We start from the raw sequence: 20,342 nt of genomic DNA, 5'->3' as shown, positions 1-20,342 counted from the left end.
GGATGTCAGCTTCCCAAATGGTGCCCTATTCCCTTTATAGTGCATAACCTTTGACCCTATATCCACCCACCCCCGGTGTCGATTGCGTCGATGAGCGCATCTGTGTCTTTGCTGCGGATACAGTCGATGAGCTGTCGGTGGGAGCGCTCCCCGGAGCTGTCCAGCCGTCGCAGGCCCGGGATGCGTCCTGTTGTGCCAGCAGTGGATTTGGGCAGAGCCTTGCGGCCCTCAAACAGCAGCACCAGCAGCAGGTCCACCAGACGCATGGTGTCCAGAACACAGCGTTCATCCCCCTGCAGGGCACTCTCCATTGAGTCAGGCAGCGCAGAGCGCAGAAGATCCTACACACACACACAGGAAACACACAGGCGCACACACACAGGGAGGAGGCAAAACAAAAACACAGCTGTAAATTATTACCCCAATCCATTACTCTCCTACGCTAGCCATTCTTACTTCATCATAGCTCTCATTACAATACAGGGCTCGTTACTGAAATATTCTGAAACTGGATCCTTTCCAAGGTTGTTTGTTTGTTATTACCGTTAGCTTTTAAGATATTGCAGTTCATACATTAACATTGTGCCAATAAAATTGTTTTGGAATAAATTATTAATTCTTACTAATACAGAAATGTGTCCCAGAGGGCACACAACACCAAACACAGCTACCAATTTGGCAGCAAATCAAACTGCAATAATTTGTCAAGGCTAAGGACTTCATTTAAAAAGCATTCTAATAAAACTTCTCTCAGGGTGTAGTGCCTTTGAGATTTGGGATGGTCCTTGAAGATTACATTTCAGAAAGGGTATATTGGACCAATTTGTTTTGTAACTGTGTATTTAAAAAAAAACAAGACCAATTGTAAAATGTCCTTACATGAGTGACGAGGGGAGAACCTCTGCACAGGGTGGAGAGCAGGCTGACGATGGTGGACACCTGGTTGCTGAGTTTGGAATCAGCGACTGTGGGTTGGGCCCCAGTGGAGGTCCGGCCTGGCTTACTGGTGGAGGAGGGGCCGGAGACCGTGCCTCCTGCAGCAGCCATCCGGGACAGCAGCTCTTCTGTCAGCCCGTGCTTGGCCAGAGGCGCTGGGTCCACCCCTCGACGGGTGAAGCGGTCCGCCAGGGAGGCGAAGCAGCGCAGAGCCCCGTCAGACACCTGTGGATCAACGGGTTGCATTTTAAATCAATAGCAACGGAATCAACCAGACCTTTGAGCTTCTTTCCGATGATAATGGAGTCGATTTATATACTACTTTTCCAGAACATCAAAGTATTTATATGGTAAAGGGAAAACTCATCCATCCACCAGCAATGTGTATGGATGCCTCCCCCCACCGATGACTCTTGAGTGGGTGTTCTATTCACCTGGTGGTCCTCGTGTTTGAGTAGGCTAGAGAGGGACTCCACGCAGGTCTCCAGAGAGGAGTCCTGGGGCTCCATCTTGCTGCACAGGCGAGACACCACAGCCATGGCGGAGTGCAGGGTGTCCTTATGGACCAGATGACCGCTGTCCCGGATGAAGCTAAGCACACAGTTCAGACCCCCAGCCTCAAACACTGCTCCAGACTCCCTGGTACAGATCAGCTCCAGCACCTGACAAATGACACCACAAACACAAGTTCAGCCAACAAAATAATACATTCATTATTGATTATTTACGGCGTTATTTTATGGTGTGTGGTCAATCTCACTATGGCCTGTACACAGCACCCGACTACTTTTGAGAGTGAGAATGTTCTCTATTATTCTACAACAAATATAAGCCCTTCCTCAAGCAGATATACTTGTTGTGTACACTACAGATAGAGGAAATATGACCTGCATATTCAAGGCTTCATTTGCATCTTCTGATTTGAATAAAACGTCTCCGGTAAAAGGGAAAGAACGTTCTCTTGCGTAAACAGTGAAAGGGAGCCTGAAGCCACCAGTTGATCACATAAAAAATGAAAAAGGCAAGGGGCATAATTGAATAATGTAGAACCAAAAACTAGATCTCCACACTGGTATGATGTTCCCTAACGGAGTCTTCGTCAGGAGCATTTTCATAATAAAAAAAGCATACCTTGACACACTGCTCTGCCAGGTCTCTGCTGGTCCTGTTGTTGAGCTCCACCACCACCAGGCGGTTACACAATGCCTTGATAGCCCCCTCCACGCCAACGATCCTGCGGGTGCATTCAGCCGACACGTCCAGGTAGTATGTGATGGCGCGGGCCGTCACCTCCAGCACGTTGTCCGGAGCGCTCTCGTCCAGGAAGATCTTACACAGGGCTGGGAGGAAGGTGCGTGGGGGACACCTGGGAGAAGAGGACAGAGGACATTTATTTTTTATTTTTTATAAAACATTTATCCCGTTAGAAGACCTCTTATGTACCTCTTGAATGACATGTAAACAAGCACCTGTGCATGACTCGGTAATCACATAAAAGGAGTTGTTGTTTTGTCATTATACACAGTTTGTATAAGCACTGCATTGTCATACTGTTGAGGACAACAGCTTGGGATGTTTGAGAGATGTTTGTGAGCCCAACAGTTGACATTTGTGAGATCAACAGTTGAATGTGTGTGTCTGTGACTCACGTCTCGAAGCAGCGGTCCACATTGTCAGACATGAGCAGCAGCATGCAGAGCTGCTCCAGGGCAATCAGCTGCATGTCCCTCTCATCTCCCTGGCCCATCTGGAGCCACTCCAGCAAGGTGTCTGGGTCCACGTCCGCCATGATCACCCCCCTGCTACAGCTCCCTATCTGGCACCTAGCCCAATCACTGCTGTGGGCTGAGCTGGGGACTCATCCGCTGGATGGCGAAAACACTGATAGGTCCAATCACTGCTCCCTCCCGTGTGTCATGAAGTCCTCCTTCACCTGGGGGAGGAAGGGAGACAGAAGGAGGGATGGGAGAGAGAAGGTAGAAAGAGAGGGGTAGAGAAAGCAGGCATTTAGTTTAATCGTGGCTGCCTCAAATTTGCAGTTGCCAATGGGATTATGTTGGGTAAGTCAGAACAACAAAGGTGTGTAGCTAGTTTGTGTAACAGCTGAAACAAGGTAATTGGTATACATAACTAAACAACAACAGCAACTGACTTTTCCTCTCAGGAAAATAAGTGGGGCACAAAACCTGTTCTTCGGCTTCTGTATGTAGAGTGGAGGTACCATCTCAACACAATAGTGAGATCAAATATTTTCAGTTGGGGGGTGGACTACACTGATTAACAGCAGAACTACCTCCTTTGTTTGAGCCTGGATGGCTACAGGCTAGGGGCAGATCATCTTATCAACAGATTAATCACAAATTGACAGAGTGCTTGAGGTTTCTATGACTCTAGCAACCCAAGAGGTTGTATTGAGCTGTTGTGTAGGATTTAGGCCTAGGTTCCATTTCCTTTGAGATACAAACAGAAAGTCCAAAAAAGTATTGTAGGTAAGTAGAATTGATCCACCTTTCATTATTTACAGTCTGACAATAGAGACACTAATTAAGCCTATGTGCAGACATCTCTTCACTGAAGTGACATGATCATCATTACTATAGTACCCAATGTCACAAATATCGCCATAAAGGACAGCACATATGTTCAAGCCAGCAGTTCTTTAAAATAGGCCTATCTAGCTAGCTAGTTAGATTATGACTTGGTTCATTTTTACTGCCACTGCAGGCCAGCTAACGTTAGCTACATGACTAAGTTAGCTTGCTACTGTTAGCTACCTTTGTTACTGTAATTGACAAGCTACTGACGTTGCAGTTGGGACAGACAACCTAGCTAACTAAAAAAAAATGGCAGTATAAAAATCGTACTGTTAGGTACAAACAAGCTAAACTGCATAGTTAACAAACATAAACAAGGTACCAGTTGCTAGCTCTAGATAAGGCCCCCACCGTTACTGACTCGCTAGCTAGCCCAGCTCTATCAGCATAGCCATCTGTCCACGAAGACACGTCATAACGTTGACCAGTTAGCTACATTATTATCTGATGTTGTTCTTCCATAAACTGTATTTTAGTACTGTAGTCATACGTTAATGTAGTTCACTTGTGGCTATATTTAGCTAAATTGACTAGCTAGCTAGGGATGGTTTATTTTAGTACTGTAGTCAGTTACGTTAATGTAGTTCACTTTTGGCTATATTTAGCTAAATTGACTAGCTAGCTAGGGATTGTTTCTTTTAGTACTGTAGTCAGTTACGTTAATGTAGTTCACTTTCGGCTATATTTAGCTAAATAGCTAGCTAGGGATTGTTACGTTTGTTAGCAAGTAACTGGTGACCGGTTAAAGGCTCTAGTATATTAAATACTAGTTAGCTACTTCAAGCTAAGTGTGTGGTAGAAGGGAATCTAAACATAGCGGACTGTATAGAAAGTACGCCAACAGGCAAAATTGTGATTTTTCTAGTTGATCTCTGCATATCAGTTTTAGCCAATTGGCTACAACAAGCTGATGTTTGTCAGTGTAACTAACGTTATCTAACAGTTAACTCCTAACGCTGTTCAGATTAGCTAACGTTAACTCGGTGTCTCGTTAGCGAGTTGTCTAAAATTAAACAATTACATTACAAGCAGAACATATTTACTAGCCAACATGCATATTTTGATAATTGGAAAATACTGAATAGTTCAAACCACGGTCGTAATAACAGTTACAATGTTATAATACATGGCCTGACCATGAACACATAATCCGCGAGGCTTCAGTTCCAGGAGAGCCCAAGGCCGCCACAGTTCCGTCAGTCACAGCACATAGGAAAAACTGGGTCGCTTGGTTTACAGCACCAGCATATCAGATAATCACTCACCGTCTTTCAGCAGCTGACGAGAAGAAAATTACGGTCGATTAAACCAATTAGTATGTAGAGGAACAAGCGAACCTAAGCAACAAAAAACAGCTTAATTCCTAGGTATTTTTACCGAGACATTAAGGTCAAAGTGGACGGTAACGCAATACACACATCCGAGCGAAATGGAGAGCCGTTGCGGTAACACAGTTGGCTCTCCGTCGTATGTATCACGAGGCTACGAAGCGTCCTAGTGTATACTCCATTCACGGTATGGAAGGCGGCGCTACAATACGTAGAAAAGCACAGACCACATTTCCATAATGACTTTATGTAAACGATGGACCCCACTGTGGCCCCCCAACATTCTAGGGTAACTATCTTCATTGGGCATACTCAAATTGGTATCATTCTTGAATATTACAGGCAGTCAGAAAAGGCTAAATACATGCATATGGTGTCATAGACAAATGAAGCAATGATTAAAGGAAATGTAGGCTTTATTGATAACACTGCCATTAGAAAATGTGTTTATTCAACCAATATTTTCATTTGTACAGTTTACAAAATAAAATGACAGGTTACATTACATACAGACTAGTATTTTATAGTATCCACACAGCTACAGTATGAAAGTGTCAAACAGCCTGAGCAAAAGCCAAGCTGAAAGCAGGACAATGTCCTCAGTACCAGATTTGTTATTGCAGAAACTCTCATTTGTAGCGTTAACTTTCTGAACCATCATCCCATGATTGACATCCATTATCATACTGTCAATTCTCTTTTCATTGCATTTGATTGATATTGACACTTGTATCCATTTCATAAATCCTCATTCTGATCAGTGTCCCTTTAAACCAGAAATGGATTTAACATACATTCTTCCACACTCAGCCATCCAGGATACTTTTGTATGGTAACTGAACATGAACATTGATTAAAAACAAAGAGGATTATGATAGTAATGCTGCTAACTGACTACTTGCTAACTGGATCCCTATGCAGCCCTTTTTAATGTACTCAGTGACCATAATACAGTACTAAGATTATGACCATTATAATGTTAACTTCATAACGTTTTGATTGCTTGCTGGACATGTAGCTACAACAAACAGTATGTTAAGTGCAATGCCATTTCAAGAACATCAGTGCAGTGATTTTATTGTTCTGTGGACACACTGCTCTGTAGACAGTTGGTTTAGTCTTAAACAAAACCAAAAAATACTATTCAGTACATGGTAGTTTACATTGCTTTTCCTGTATATTGCCATGGCAATTCAAACCTAAGTTGTGTTGGAAAATAAAGTTACTGGAGCGTTTTATTTTCCATCAACACTTCCATTATGACAGTAAATGTATGCCGTATCTCTTTCAGCTTACGTTGCAGAATGTCATACATACATCCACACCACACCTTACCTGTCAAAAGTTTTAGAACACCTACTTGTTCAAGAGTTTTTGTTTTGACTATTTTCTACATTGTAGAATAATAGTGAAGACATCAAAACTATGAAATAACACATATGGAATCGTGAAGTAACCAAAAAAAAAAAAGTGTTAAACAAATCTAAATATGTTATATTTGAGATTCTTCAAAAAGCCACCCTGTGCCTTGACAGCTTTGCACACGCGTGGCATTCTCTCAACCAGCTTCATGAGTTAGTCACCTGGAATGCATTTCAATTAAAAGGTGTGCCTTCTTAAAAACACATTTGTGGAATTTCTTTCCTCCTTAATGCATTTGAGCCAATCAGTTGTGTTGTGACAAGGGGGGGGGGGGGGGGGGGCTACAGAAAAATACCAAGTCCATATTATGGCAAGAATAGCTCAAATAAGCAAAGAGAAATGACAGACCATCATTACTTTAAAACATGAAGGTCAGTCAATCCAGAAAATTTCAATTACTTTCTTCAAGTACAGTCGCAAAAACCATCAAGCGCTTTGATGAAACCGGCTCTCATATGAGGACCGCCACAGGAAAGGAAGACCCAGAGTTCCCTCTGCTGCAGAGGATATGTTCATTAGTTACCAGCCTCAGAAAATAGATGCTTCACAGAGTTCAAGTCACAGACATTAGACCGATGGAAATTTGTCCTTTGGTCTGGAGTCCAAATTGGAGATATTTGGTTCCAACCGCCGTGTCATTGTGAGACGTGGTGTGGGTGAACGGATGATCTCCGCATGTGTATTTCCCACCGTAAAGCATGGTGTGATGGAGGTGGTAGTGTGATGGTGCTTTGCCCCTCACAGTCGGTGATTTGTTTATAATTCAAGGCACACTTAACCAGCATGGCAACCACAACATTCTACAGCGATACGCCATCCCATCTGGTATGGGCTTAGTGGGACTATCATTTGTTTTTCAACAGGACAATAACCCAACACACCTTCAGGCTGTGTAAGGGCTATTTGACCAAGAAGGAGAGTGATGGTGCTGCATCAGATAACCTGGCCTCCACAATCACCCAACCTCAATTCAATTGAGATGGTTTGGGATGAGTTTGACCGCAGAGTGAAGGAAAAGCAGCCAACAAGTGCTCAGCATATGTGGGAACTCCTTCAATACTTTTGGAAAACTATTCCAGGTGAAGCTCGTTGAGAGAATGCCAAGAGTGTGCAAAGCTATCATCAAGTCAAATGGCGGCTATTTTGAAGATAAACAAATAAAAATATATTAACACTGTTTTGGTTACTACATGATTCCATATGTGTTAATTCATAGTTTTGATGTCTTCACTACTATGTAGAAAATAGTAAAAAGTAAAGAAAAACCCTTGAATGAGTAGGTGTTCCAAAACTTTTGACCGGTAGTGTGTTTGTGTGTGTGTGTATATACATACATACTGCCTCTCTACTTAATATGATGACAGCCATTCAAATGATATGTAATCTAACACAAAACTAATAATGTAGACATCCAAGCATGTGGATGCCACGCAAAGTTTAGATGTGAATGGAAATTATATGGTTAGAAGTGAACTAATGTTTCCCTCATTGATTGAACAGGGGTGTATTCACACAAAAGAAAAATGGGCCGAAACGTGGAGGGACCTACCTGAATTTCTCCTTAAGAAGCACTTGTTTTTGTTTTCTGTTGCAAAATGTTTTGCTACACTTTGCACTAATGAATACACCCCAGATGGGCTACGACTCCAACCCCAGATGGGCTACGACTCCAACCCCAGACCTTTGCTGTCTGTAAGACCTACCAGCAGCATTTGAGCTCCCTGGTTAGGAATCTACGTCCAATGATAACATTGTCTTTACTCTGTTGTCATTCCCTCATAGAGGTTAAACAGTTCAAATGAACACCTATTGTACCATGAAATTAAACTTAACGTCCAAAACTTAATTTTGACTGCATGCCAAACTAAAATGATGAAATACTGCACTGTCCTGTCCTTGATCTGTGCCTGGCTTTAGTGATTATTACAATCCTAATGCGGTAAGTATGCTACTATGATAACGACACTATAATATTACGTGTGGCTATTTCTTGTCCGCTCACGATAACTAAGCATTCATTTCACTATATAAAGGCTCACAGAAAATTGGTCTTGAGTTGAATGCTGGGCGAGGTCTTGCTGGGTACTTGAAGTTGTGTGGCCTTGGCGTTGACACTCTCCTGGTTGCCCTTTACAGCAGCCTCCAGCCTGGCTTTCATGTGGGGCGAAGAGGCCATGAGGGCCTTGAAGACGGACGAGTGCTGGGGGCCGATGCGCATCAGGTCCTGCAGGGCTGACTCGTGCAGGGTGCGGGCGGACGCGGGGGCAGAGGACAGGGCATTCTCATCCAGTAGAAAGGAGATGAGGATGGGAAGGAGAATGGCCACTAGCTGGGGACCTGGAGGTCAAAAGGTCAAAACACAACCCGAATAAGACCTCATCATGGGACAGAGACAGAAAAACTGGAAAGGAAAATAACCTATTCAGAAAAAAACGAATAATCTTCACCACTCGAATGACCACAGCAGTCAAGAGTCTGAGGTAACCTAGCCTACTCACGGTGCATCTCGTCGGCAGCGAACACCAGAGCCTCTAGGGCCCTGACTCCATCCTGGATGGCCTGGAGCTCTTTGGAGCTCTGGGGCCTCCTCCTCTCCACCCCCTGCAGGTGTCCCACCACACAGCTCCCCAGGCCCTGGATGAAGGGCACCGCCACCCCTGTCTTGCTCTGGAACACTGACATCAGCAACTGGTAACTCCTGCTGAGCACCTGAGGAAGCGTAAAGAAGGTGTAGAATCAGCTGTGGACACAGCCTTTAAATATGCTAATTATTGGGAAGAACCTCTTTGCATTGAATGCTTGAAGAGAATGTAATACCGAGGAACTTTGAACAGTAACTTGAAAAGTTGAATATTTAAAATACTTTGAGTCATCATAAAAACAGTGTCACCAAGGAGTCCTAAAAAGGTGCTTTTTCCCCCTCCTTGTATTTTGTTGGAACTACTTAGTGCTGACTTACCACAGGGTCCTTAGACTCCAGGCTGGCTTTAAACTTGTCTATGCAGCGTGTCTGCAATGGCTGGGCTGTGGTGACCTCAGGACTGGCAGTCAGCAGGAAGATGGTGAGAGCTGTCAACAGACTGACCTCATCCACCACAGGGTTGGGCTTATCTGTCAACAGAGACCAGAACACAAAGCGAATCATACATCCAGCTGGAATCTTATTTAACTTCTAATTTAATTATGCATTCTAAACCACATTTTGATTTCTAAACCCAAGGCTAAACTTGGAAAGCAATTGAAGAACTTAAAATCTGATTGCGTATGTGTAGACTTTCAAACCAAAAGGCCATGACATTTGCTGAAGGCTGGTTTCTGAATGAAGGGGCCTCCCGTGTCTTCACTGACTGTGTGCGTGTGTGATTATGTTTTCTATGTGAAGTGCCCTCCCGTCCCTGACGCCGTACCAGAATCCCAGAAGTCCAGCAGGGTGTTGAGAGCACAGCGCAGCAGGTGGGCCCAGGCCCCGCGGCTCTTCTCTGAGCGACTCATAGGGGAGGAGAGCACAGCTCTCAGGGCCTGCAGGGCTGCAGGCACTACCAGGCCCAGAGCCTCACCACCCCCAGCTCCACCACCACAAGGCTGCTGGACCAACTCCCTCAGCACCCCCATCAACAGGTACATTAGTGTAGGCAGAATGGAGACACTACCTATGGGAGGAGAAGAGAGAGGTTAACCATTAACCACACCATCATAGAAAAGACGAGAAGTGACGAGAATGTTTAATCAGCCTGAGTGATCATCCTTTAAACGAGATCAAGTTGTTTCTAAAAGGGCTTTAACGCATTCATTTGCAAATGAGTATTCTTCCATTTGTGATCAACTGATCAAATAACAATCAATCAATCACTCTCAATGACTCAATTAACGATTTATCATGATATTGACCTACTCTCTGTGCTGTTGGCATTTAGCAGCAGTGCTGGGGTAAATTCTGCTTTAATTTAGGACGTTAACTGAAATTCCAATTCCCTTTATTGGGATTGAAATTGGAATGTCCGTTTACTTCCTGACTTGGTTGAATTGAGCCAGAATTGAGCCAAGTCCTGATTATCAGGCCCAGTTTGGCTTACCGTCAGGAGAGCAGATGGATGGCAGGTCAGACAGGATGGCCAGAGCAGCCGCCACTTGTCTGCAGTCACTGTCACTCAGACTCAAGGACGAACCTCCCTGGCCCCCGCTGGGGCTGCCGGCCAGCTTGGGGCTGAGCTGGGGCAGTTTACGCACCAGCACACACAGGCACAGCTCCAGGGCCCCGAACACTAGAGACCTGCCTGGAACCAGGCCGCCGGTGTCCCGGCCCTCCCCAAACTCAGGAACCGTCTCCTTCTCTGCTGCCCCGTCATCCACTGAGGGAGAGATAGAGTGAGAGACACACACACGTTTAAAAAAAATAATACAATGTCCTACCTTGCACTGGTAGAACACATGTGCTAAAGTTGGTAACACCCCCCGTCAACAACTGAGAAGGGCCACAGGCAGAGACATAACTTTTTAGAAATTGCGGTTACTTCCTTGATCGATCCCGCATACAAGGCAAGTGTTCCTGCTCCACACTCACCCTCAGCACTGTGGCGTTTCTCCTTGACGTGCTCCTGGGCAGCACACACCACCTGTCTAACCAGTTCCAGCACGGCCAGCTGCACCCCTGGGGCCTCCCGCGTCACTATCAGCCTGTGAAGCACGCTCAGCAGTTCCACACTCAACACCTGGTCATTGCCGACTTTTGACCGGGGCCAGGAGACCTCTAGCAGAGCCTGCAGGGCCTGGAGGCAGGAGGAGATGTTCTCCATCTGGTCATGGGAGTGAGGAGAGCACAGGAACTCCACACTGATGCCTACAGACAGGGAAAACACGACGCATCAAAAAATATCTCCAACTACAAAGATCACCTGCTTCAAAAGCTTATTTTTGTAAGAAGGATATTCATAGAAAAGTGCCCTTGTGTCAGGTCCATTTGCTTCTCACCCAGGATGAGGTGGAGTCGGTCAGAGCTGATGTCCTCAGGGGACTTGACGGAGGCCAGGGAGGTGGACTGGCCCATGGAGGTGGGGGTGACGGGCCGGGACAGGTTGGCAGGGCCGTCGTCCACCATGATGAAACCAGTGCTGTTGAGCCACAAGGCCGTGGCATGGAGGATGGGAGCCCAGGAGCTGCAGTAGTGGGGTCTGGCCTGCTCCGCTGTCTCTGCTGTGTAGAATGTCCCTCCTGACGCTCGTGCACACACACACAGGTTAGATCAATACAATTTCCCATCAACGATACATATGTTAACTACAGTGCACACTTAAATTAATAAAACACAGCATTAGTGATGTGCCGTTCGCAAATTATTCATTCTTTTTGAATCCCTTTTTACTGACTCGAGAGTCATGACTCGTCTTTCAGAGTGACTCGCTCATTTTAGTAATTTGTTTGACCTGTTGGCCGCAATGCATTCTACAGCAGGATTAATACGCGCTCTTCCGGTGACGTGCTCCGACGAACTGTCTGTGTAGGTCATATATGCGCTCGAGGTCTTCACGGATCCACCTGGACCCGAATACCCGAGAGGGTCCAGATCCAGAATTCTAAATAAAATGTCCACGGGTCTGGGTCGGATCTGATATGATTGTCACGGGTCTCAGGTATGTGTGATTTTAACTGACTTGTCCAGAAAGATCCATATAGATCTGAACACGACCAGTAGAGAGAAATTGTATCATTTATGCTGCTGCTTTTTGCTGCTCACGAGAGTGGCGCGTGTAGCTTGTCGTTGATGTTGGCCAATCATAAGTCATCAAAGTGGTACTAGGCTACAGTCACACCCAGTGTCACCTCTACCTCCTCTCACTCACGCTTTATCAGCTCTGGTTAATAAAGTAGCTTCAAAATGGACTTTGCTGCTGCTTCCCTGGATCCGACCAGGTCTACACAGAACGGGTCTAATATATATTTTTTTAAATGTATCCATGTTGGGTCCGGGTGGGAAAGCCCCAGGTCCATTTCAGAACAGGTCCAAAGGCCCGCAGGCAAAATAGATCCAGCTGCAGGCAGCATAGAGAATAAAAAAGTGTAGAACGGATAATAGATTGCGTGGCGCAAGAATGAATGCAATTTATTGAATGTTACGGACACAGCTTTGTAGAACCAAAACATACACAGCCTCTGCTCAACACACTCCAACACGAATAGTTTGGTGGGCTGCAGTTTGCAAACAATATTGTGCCCATCACCCTCACTGCAGTCAAGTAATGTATTCCGCCAAGAGTCGTTCACAATCTAGCCTGGTTGTGGCCACAAACTAGACCTCGTTTCAAATGTACCAAGACAATCTTTCTTGTATGCCTAGCAATCAACAAATGTACATTGTTTAAAGCATGATTTTACAAGTCTCAGTCACAAATGACAGCTCAAATAAGCCCCTTATTGTGAACGAGAGGCTTTGTAGAATCATGACTCTTGAGTTTTCAGTTCATCGTTCACCGATAGGGGGTCCTGCATGCTCTGAGCATGACTGAATCAAATGAACGAAATGGGTCGAAAAAAAGAGTCCTTTAGACTGAACGAGTCAAAAAGATCCAGAATCAGTAAAAAGAGCCAAACTTCCCATCACTACAGAGCATTTGCCTACATGATCTACCCTCTTCACAGTGTGTAACACATACAACCCCACCAGATCTAGAACACCACCTGTAGCCTGCGGTCCTTACGGTGACCTCACCTGTAGCGGGTAGCTGTGCCGAGTAGTCCTGGGGGAGGGTGAGGAGAACGTAGTCCTGTAGGGCAGCCAGCCACAGACGGCTCAGCGTAGCCAGGTCAGTCTGGACCAGCGTCAGCAGCCCTGGCCCTCCAGCCCCCCCACAGTCCTCCTCTAGCAAGGGAGAAGCAGCCTGCTCACCCTGCCTCCCTGGGCCTGGCCCTGGGATGGGGCTCTCCCTCGGTCTACTGCTGCTCTGCACCGCCACAATGTACACCTGGGAGAGGAGACAAACACAGTGTTCATATTATTAGATGTGCAGTGTAGATATAAAACCATACAGCCAATTAGCAGTCAGGATGAACAAACTGTGCGTAGTAAAGTGTCTGTATGTGTCATGTGTCTGGGATGAATTTTCAACTCTATTGCACATAGACACAGCGGAGGATATAGAAAGTGCCAAAAGAAACAGCACGAGACTAAACCTGTACTGGAATGACAGTGACTTCAACCAGGAGTTCAACTAGTAGAGGATGTGGCTTTTAATGCAAGTGTTGATGGATGACAGGCTTGGACTGGTATCAGCCAGCAATGACTTACCTCAGCCCAGGCCTTGAGCACAGCCAGTGTCTCCATGGTGGATGTTCCCTCGTTGTAGAGCTGACTGGGCACCTCCTTCCCTGCCTGGACCTTGACCAGCGAAGAGGCCAGGAGCTGATGCACCCTCCTCAGATCCCTCAGATCACTGACCACCCCACTGGCGATCCACGCACTGCACACCTGTCAGGCAGCACAGTGGAAAGACTATATATTCAGTGATAGCTCAAATCAGAGGACCATATTCAATCATTATTTGTTAAAAGTAGAAAATAAAGTACAGAGCACTAGATGGCCACACCTGGCAGGCTTTGGCTGTCACATCAGGAGGTGCGTCTGCAGTAAAGGCTGGTCTCAGAGCAGCTCCAACCTACGCATTAAAAAGAGAGAGGTCTTTGAATAAGCCTGGAACGCTCATTCCCCCATCCGTGGTAGTAGAAGACATGACAGAGACTCACGTTAGCCTGATACTGCTCCAGAATGACGTGGCCAGGGAACTCCGGCTCTGGGATGGCAGCGAACTTGCGGATGATGACCAGTAGAGTCTGTAGGCCAGAGAGCCTCAGCTTGTCACTGTGGTCAGTGGCGGCCATGAAGGCCATGCGGATCAGGGCAGCCAGGTGAAGGACCAGGAAGTCTGGATATATGACGTGTGAACAGATGTTCAATAACACATGGAAATGGCATCTAGAAGCTCCACAAGATGCCATTCGAATAAAATGTGTGATTAAACAATGCATTGTTTTTGTTAGGAAGAGTAGCAGGTGGAAAAGGACTGAAATTCCATCTGACAAAAGTCTAAGCAGAGTTTTCATTTGCTAAGCTTTCGGTCTATAATGACCTTTGTCGGAGCAGGGACACTATTGAAAACAGCTCATACGGTAGGTAAGTTCCCACAAAATGGCTTCCCTCACCGGTGGACTCATGCAGGCGGTGCTCCTGGGCCAGGGCCATGTCGAAGTGTGCAGGGTGTCCGTGGCTCTCACACAGGGCGATGATGCGACACACGCACTCCACAGCAAAGACCCGCGTGGACCAGCGCAGGTTGGTGAAGGGCCCGCTGGACTCTGACGTGGCGTGGAAGACTGACGCATCGTCGTCCCTCTCTCCCTCCTCCTCCTGGTTGGTCTCTACCGGGGCTGTGGATTCTGACACAACAAACCACAGAGACAGCTGGGGTGAAGTAGTATAGCCATCAACTTAAACTACATCCATGCGATAGATTGCATCAGTAAGGAGAATATTTGGCGTCAAATAAAGTCCTTTTGACATCGGCCTTGTTGGGTAGAACACTACACCCAGTAACAGAAAGAGAATGACGTCTCTTCCGTTTGACATCACACCCACCTGCAGAGGCAGACAGGACGTCTTTGCAGAGTTTGAGCCAGTGGGCCAGTTTCCCCGTGGCGATGGAACTCATCATATGGACCAGAGTCTCCTGGATGTCCTGACAGAGACGGGGGTCTGACTCCCGGTCCAGCAGGCTGAACAGAGCCCCCTCCAGGCCCACCTCCTTAATGGTCACATCTGTGGAGGAGAGGAGACACTGGTCACAATGGGGCTTCTCTACAGCATATTATTAAGCTACTTAAAGTCTGTTAATTATTCAAAAGTCCATTTGCACATGCTGAGCATTACAAGAAAAGTATAGATTTGCTGGTGAAGGTAAGTGACCAGACATCTCGGCTTGTATCTCAGTGTGTTTGTGTCTCAAAGTGTGTGTTTTTTTTGTCTCACCAAGATGTGTGTTGTCCCTGCGGGGCAGCTCCTTGACAAGGGCCACAGCATGCTCAGACACCTCCAGGGCTTCCTTCTGGGCCAGCTGTCTGAGACAGGCCACCACAGCACGACGCAGAGACAGGTACGAGCTGCAAAGGTTCACCTACACACACACCAAGCACATACGCACACGCAGAGACACACACACACACACACACACTTAAGCAACTCAGCATATGAGGACTACATAGAGGTACTAAACACAGGTAGAGAGGGTGACCCTTCTGTCTGTTTTAAAGTCAAAGTAGTACATCCCATCATCAAGAAGAGATAAGCACTTTGGTTGAAATACAACTGAATTAATAAACAGGACAGACGTGAACTGAGAGTGAGATCTCATTACAGGGCCCAGTCCATCCATGTTAACAGTCTGACTACTCTGTTCAAAACCCCAGTAGAAACACTATCATAGAGAAGTGGTGGCCATATTCATTTTCAGCTAAACATCATGTTGGAACGGATACAAATAATTGCTGTGAGCAGCAAGCGAAACCGAAATAGAGATATTTCAGCTAAAAGCAATTATTTTCAGTTTGTGTGTCAACAACTGAATCCAAAATAATTTGGCCTGCTAACTGGAAAATCATATCAAACCAGGGGGAACAGAAAATAGAACAGGGTGTGAGTTCCAACACAGACGATAGACGACAAACAACGAGCAATAGAAATGTTATTAGCTCTCTGGGAGAGGACACTATTGACCAGTCCTCCCTGGTACCATGATGCTGTTAATCACCCTGTCATATCACACAAACAGAAGCCTTTCCAGAGGATTCGCCTGGTCCCAGATCTACCGGTTCCGTCTTGCCAACTCCTATGGTCACGGTCACGCCTGAGTTGGCAAGACAGCACAAACAGATCTGGGACCAGGCTAGAGGAGTGTGGGAAATCAGAGGAACTGTGAAGGATAGTTTTACTTGTGCCAGTGACTACTTTATATTTGATTGATGCTATTTGATTGATGCTATTTAGACCTGTGTCATCAGATCAGTCTTTACAGCTTGTATGGTCATTTGGTCAAAGGTCATCATTCCTCAGAACTGATAGCAGAACACACTACTCCGATAAATAGAGCAACAAGCAGTTGACAGAGGCTCGTGGGGGACTGTTTTTACCCCTTGACCTACACTAGTGATCCGAATAGCCATCCAGTGTGAAGAAAGGAGGATTTTGAGAAAAGAGCCACTGACGCAAAAACAAATCCTTGGCACTACCCGTGGAGTAGAGGGCTGTGAGGGAGGGAATCGGCTCATGCTCGCTGTGGATGCCTGATAAGGTTAGTTCAAACTCACAGAAGAGAACCAAAATGACAAGAAAAAGACAACCAAAGTGAAAATCAACAGGGTGACAAAGAAAACACTGCTAAGAAAGTAGGAGCAGTGCCAATAGCAAAATACAACTTCACACCGCAACTCCTGCAGGCAGGGGAAAGAACCTACCAACATAGAATAATCCAACAAGATTCCCTGTATGAGAGAGAATACACACGGTCACTACAGAGGAAGCCACTACAGAAACACTCACTGGGACATTATGGCTTAACAAGTTTAAAACTAAATTGATCACGTCATTTGCCCGACAGACAGAGAGGCGTGTTGGAGTGAGTGTGTGCATGACTGATTGCTGCCTGAGACTAATAGAATCCTTAGCTCAATAGCTTAGCATTAGCCAGGAATGACATTAGCTAATTATCGACCTAGGTATGAAACAGCTTCTCATTAGCATTAGCTACCTAGAACCTTGGCACAGTTTAGGATTAGCTTGGGGCCACTACTCACACAGAGGCTGGGCACCAGGCTCGCCAGGTTGACGTGGCGCGGGGCGAACATGTGCAGCTGCTGCAGACAGGAGATGGCCTGGGCCTCGACTAGACAGTCTGGACTGTCCTGCATCACCGCACAGCCCACCAAGCACGACGTCCGCAGGGCCGACACAGACTGGCCCTCGCCTGGGGCACAAAATGGGTCAGACACTAATACACATACCAGGGTTACGGCACACCTACTGTGTAGTGCCAGTTCTACAGTCTTAAAAAAAAAAAAGAACATAGAAAAGGTGAAAGCTGGATATTGAGTGAAATTATGAATTACGTGCAGCAATATTATGAATATTACATTTTGCAATACAATCCAAGAAATCAAATGTATTTTCTCTGGTATTAGATTTCTACTTCCCAGTGACTCAGCGTGTGACTATGAGATGAGTAGAGTCACCTTGTAGGTCAGGTCCCAGGGTGGTGACGAGGGCATTGAGGCAGCGGCCCAGGCTCTGGTGGACCTCTACGTGGGTAGGGGGGATAGACAGCAGCAACCTCAGCACCAGGGTGAAGCTAGCCTCCACGTGGCCATGGTACAAAGGACCAGCATGATCTATCACCATGGACAGAGAGTGCAGCGCCCACCTCTGGTACAGACAAAGAGGAAACAAGAGTCATTGGTTGAGACAACTCTACATGTTGACAGAGACTGTTTCCGGTTAGACCTTTTCAATGTCTTTTTAAGCTGTGGAAGTGATGTAAAGGGTCCGTTCATACTTCTGGAACGTTTGTAACCCGCTGTTTTGTGTGTGGCGGTAGAAACAAACTCTGAAGTAAATCTGCTTGGTAATCATTACTGTACCTGGACCTCGGGGGAGGTGCTGTCCTGGGACAGGGTGAAGAGGATGCCCACACAGGCAGACAAGTGCTGGGGAGAGCTGATGCCCCCTACATAGCGGTACAGTGAACCCAGCGCCAGGGCATGACCCGTACGAGTCACAGCATCCCGGGCTGTCTTCAACCTGGTGGGGGTGAGATGGGATCAATCTGAGGTCCTACGCACTGTCCAACTGCTAAACGGATGTCCAACCAACACACAAACGTCACAACATTAGCTTAGAACACACTCTAAAATGGACTCCTAAATGAAGACCATGCAAGACATTGCAATATCACCGATCCTGGTTGATGTTTTGAGACTGGTGCCAGTGTGCTAGTACATTTCTATTTTACACTTGAGTAATTTAGCAGAAGCTCTTATCCAGAGATCTGACAATTAGCGCATTCTTATTAAGATCCACTGGGGTGGAGCAGAACTGAGATCACCGTGTCCAGCAGGGCTGAGAGGGAGGAATACCACAGAAGAAGAGAAGTTAAAATGTGTCAAAACTATACTCTTAGACAACCACATCACAGCACCATGAGATTCATTTAAGATACTTCCTTGAAGAGGTAGGGTTTCAGATATTTTCGGGAAAATGGGCAGGGACTTTGCGGTCCTACCTTGGGGGGGCAAACTGCTTCCACCATTGGGGTGCCAGGACAGAGAAGAGCTTTGACTGGGCTGAGCTGGAGCTGACCCCTGCATACCAAGAGGTATGTAGCCTACGGTGTGTGTGGAATGGGATTGGGGGTTGACCACTCACTTGTCGAAGCTGACCAGGGTCATGGAGACGGTGAATGCAGGGTCGTTGACCACCTGTACCAAGCGAGACAGTCCCTCAGCAGCCATGCAGCGCAGCAGGGGGTTCGAGCTCTCCAGAGCCCCCACCAACAGACCCAGAGCTGGCTTCCGAACCTCTTCTGGACCCAAACCTACCCGACTGGAGCCTAGGTGCTGTACACAGAGAAATGAGAGAGGGGTTAACAACTGTGGGGATATCCACAAATTGTAATCACGTAGTTTGTCATAAAAAAGGAAATTGCACTTGTTGCATCATTGATGAAATTGTGTGAAAAAGAAAAGCATTATCATTCACCTATTGACAACGTCTGTAGACAAAAAACAAAACATTCAATCATATAGGTTGGTAATCCAAAGGCAAGGCTACCGGGGCTACCAATATGTCAGAGTTCAGACTCTGAGTGTATACCTTCAGGACACTGCAGAGGGCGGCAGTCACATGAGTCTGGACAGTCTGCTGACGAACACCCTTCAACTGCTTCAGAGACTCTGTGAACTGTTCCAGAATCTGTGTCCTGCAACAAGGAGAGACAGGCGATGAAGCACAGAGCCACATAGTAAGAAACTTAGGCAGTTGGCATGTCTGTGTCAAAGTAGAGTGGGTGTACTAAGTTTTACTATACTGTACTTGTGAGTACCAGAAGTCCTCACAAGAATAGTAAACCAACTCAAATTGAGAAGTGAGGACATTTTGCCAGTCCTCACTTGTTAGGTTTAGGGTTAGAATTAGGAGTTAATGTTAGGATTAGGGAAAATAGGATTTTGAATGGAAATCAATTGTTGGTCCGTTAAAAGTCCTCACAAGTAGAGTAAGACATAGTGAGTGAGTGTGTGTACCTCAGTGGGACGATGATGTGGGGAAAAATGACTCCAAAGAGCTGTACGGCAGCGGTGGTTAGGGCAGCAGGTGGGGGTAGGGGGGCGGGAACATCCTGGCATTTCACACAGATGGTGAAGGGGTCGTACTCCAGGGTCCCTCCCCCAACACTGCTCCTCTGTAACTGCAACAGACAACACAGCAAGGTCACACACCTAGGTCTCCACACACACACACACACACACACACACACACACACACACACGTCTTTCTCTACGCACACAGAGAGCACTACGTTTGAACGGCTGCATCTCAATCCTAAAGGTTTGTTTGTCCTCCTTCACAGATGCACACAATCTCTACGGTTTCACAGCACCAAGTGATTGAGTGTGAGAGAGATCCAATACATTAGTTGTATTTGTGATGATATGGTTACAACTCCCTTCGGTCTCTGACAGACCTGCTCTTCTATGTAGTGCTGGTCCATGTCCTGCAGAGCGGGGCCCAGTAGTGCCAGGTCATCACTGTGACAGAGGGGTGGTAGTAACGTCAGCTCTGAACACACCACGTTCTCTGGCCCAGTGATGTCTGTCACCAGCTGCTTCAGCACGATGCCAAAACTCTCTGTGTGGATGGATGGGAGACATCAGGGTAACATATCTGGGGTTAGCAATCAATACCACAGCCTTGATGTCAACATCAAGAGCACAATGCCAATTTACATAGACAAGAATGTTGTCAAACTCTGTG

General features: G+C 46.3%; 2 protein-coding genes across 17 annotated transcripts in view; both read right to left on the bottom strand.

Moving 5' to 3' along the window:
• Positions 1-5,230, bottom strand: part of hectd1 (HECT domain E3 ubiquitin protein ligase 1) — a 28,525-nt gene extending 23,295 nt beyond the window's left edge. For all 15 annotated transcript variants that reach the window (XM_021573977.3, XM_021573982.3, XM_021573979.3 and 12 more), the window contains exons 1-6: positions 4,796-5,230; positions 2,586-2,869; positions 2,068-2,302; positions 1,371-1,598; positions 880-1,161; positions 71-341 (exon numbers count right to left, since the gene is read on the bottom strand). In XM_021573977.3, coding sequence (XP_021429652.1) covers positions 71-341; positions 880-1,161; positions 1,371-1,598; positions 2,068-2,302; positions 2,586-2,725 — 1,156 coding nt within the window. In that variant the 5' untranslated portion in view covers positions 2,726-2,869; positions 4,796-5,230. The remainder of the gene's footprint in view (positions 1-70; positions 342-879; positions 1,162-1,370; positions 1,599-2,067; positions 2,303-2,585; positions 2,870-4,795) is intronic.
• A 26-nt stretch (positions 5,231-5,256) lies between these two features.
• The window catches only part of heatr5a (HEAT repeat containing 5a), a 28,046-nt gene continuing 12,960 nt past the window's right edge, over positions 5,257-20,342 (bottom strand). Inside the window, exons 15-36 of one of the 2 annotated variants that reach the window (XM_021573975.3) lie at positions 20,053-20,216; positions 19,613-19,776; positions 19,185-19,290; positions 18,738-18,928; positions 17,954-18,113; positions 17,549-17,738; positions 17,114-17,283; positions 16,775-16,801; positions 15,294-15,438; positions 14,904-15,083; positions 14,471-14,704; positions 14,015-14,193; positions 13,858-13,926; positions 13,560-13,739; positions 12,984-13,236; positions 11,249-11,488; positions 10,842-11,117; positions 10,354-10,629; positions 9,688-9,930; positions 9,240-9,391; positions 8,779-8,989; positions 5,257-8,617 (exon numbers count right to left, since the gene is read on the bottom strand). In XM_021573975.3, the coding sequence (XP_021429650.3) occupies positions 8,316-8,617; positions 8,779-8,989; positions 9,240-9,391; positions 9,688-9,930; positions 10,354-10,629; positions 10,842-11,117; positions 11,249-11,488; positions 12,984-13,236; positions 13,560-13,739; positions 13,858-13,926; positions 14,015-14,193; positions 14,471-14,704; positions 14,904-15,083; positions 15,294-15,438; positions 16,775-16,801; positions 17,114-17,283; positions 17,549-17,738; positions 17,954-18,113; positions 18,738-18,928; positions 19,185-19,290; positions 19,613-19,776; positions 20,053-20,216 (4,112 nt within the window). In that variant the 3' untranslated portion in view covers positions 5,257-8,315. The remainder of the gene's footprint in view (positions 8,618-8,778; positions 8,990-9,239; positions 9,392-9,687; positions 9,931-10,353; positions 10,630-10,841; positions 11,118-11,248; positions 11,489-12,983; positions 13,237-13,559; positions 13,740-13,857; positions 13,927-14,014; positions 14,194-14,470; positions 14,705-14,903; positions 15,084-15,293; positions 15,439-16,774; positions 16,802-17,113; positions 17,284-17,548; positions 17,739-17,953; positions 18,114-18,737; positions 18,929-19,184; positions 19,291-19,612; positions 19,777-20,052; positions 20,217-20,342) is intronic. The other variant, XM_021573976.3, reaches the window with a different exon arrangement.

This window comes from Oncorhynchus mykiss, chromosome 19 (assembly GCF_057628025.1).
Source record: "Oncorhynchus mykiss isolate SJ-2025 chromosome 19, ASM5762802v1, whole genome shotgun sequence".
Taxonomy (NCBI): domain Eukaryota; kingdom Metazoa; phylum Chordata; class Actinopteri; order Salmoniformes; family Salmonidae; genus Oncorhynchus; species Oncorhynchus mykiss.
This window is presented reverse-complemented; position numbering and strand designations above follow the sequence as displayed.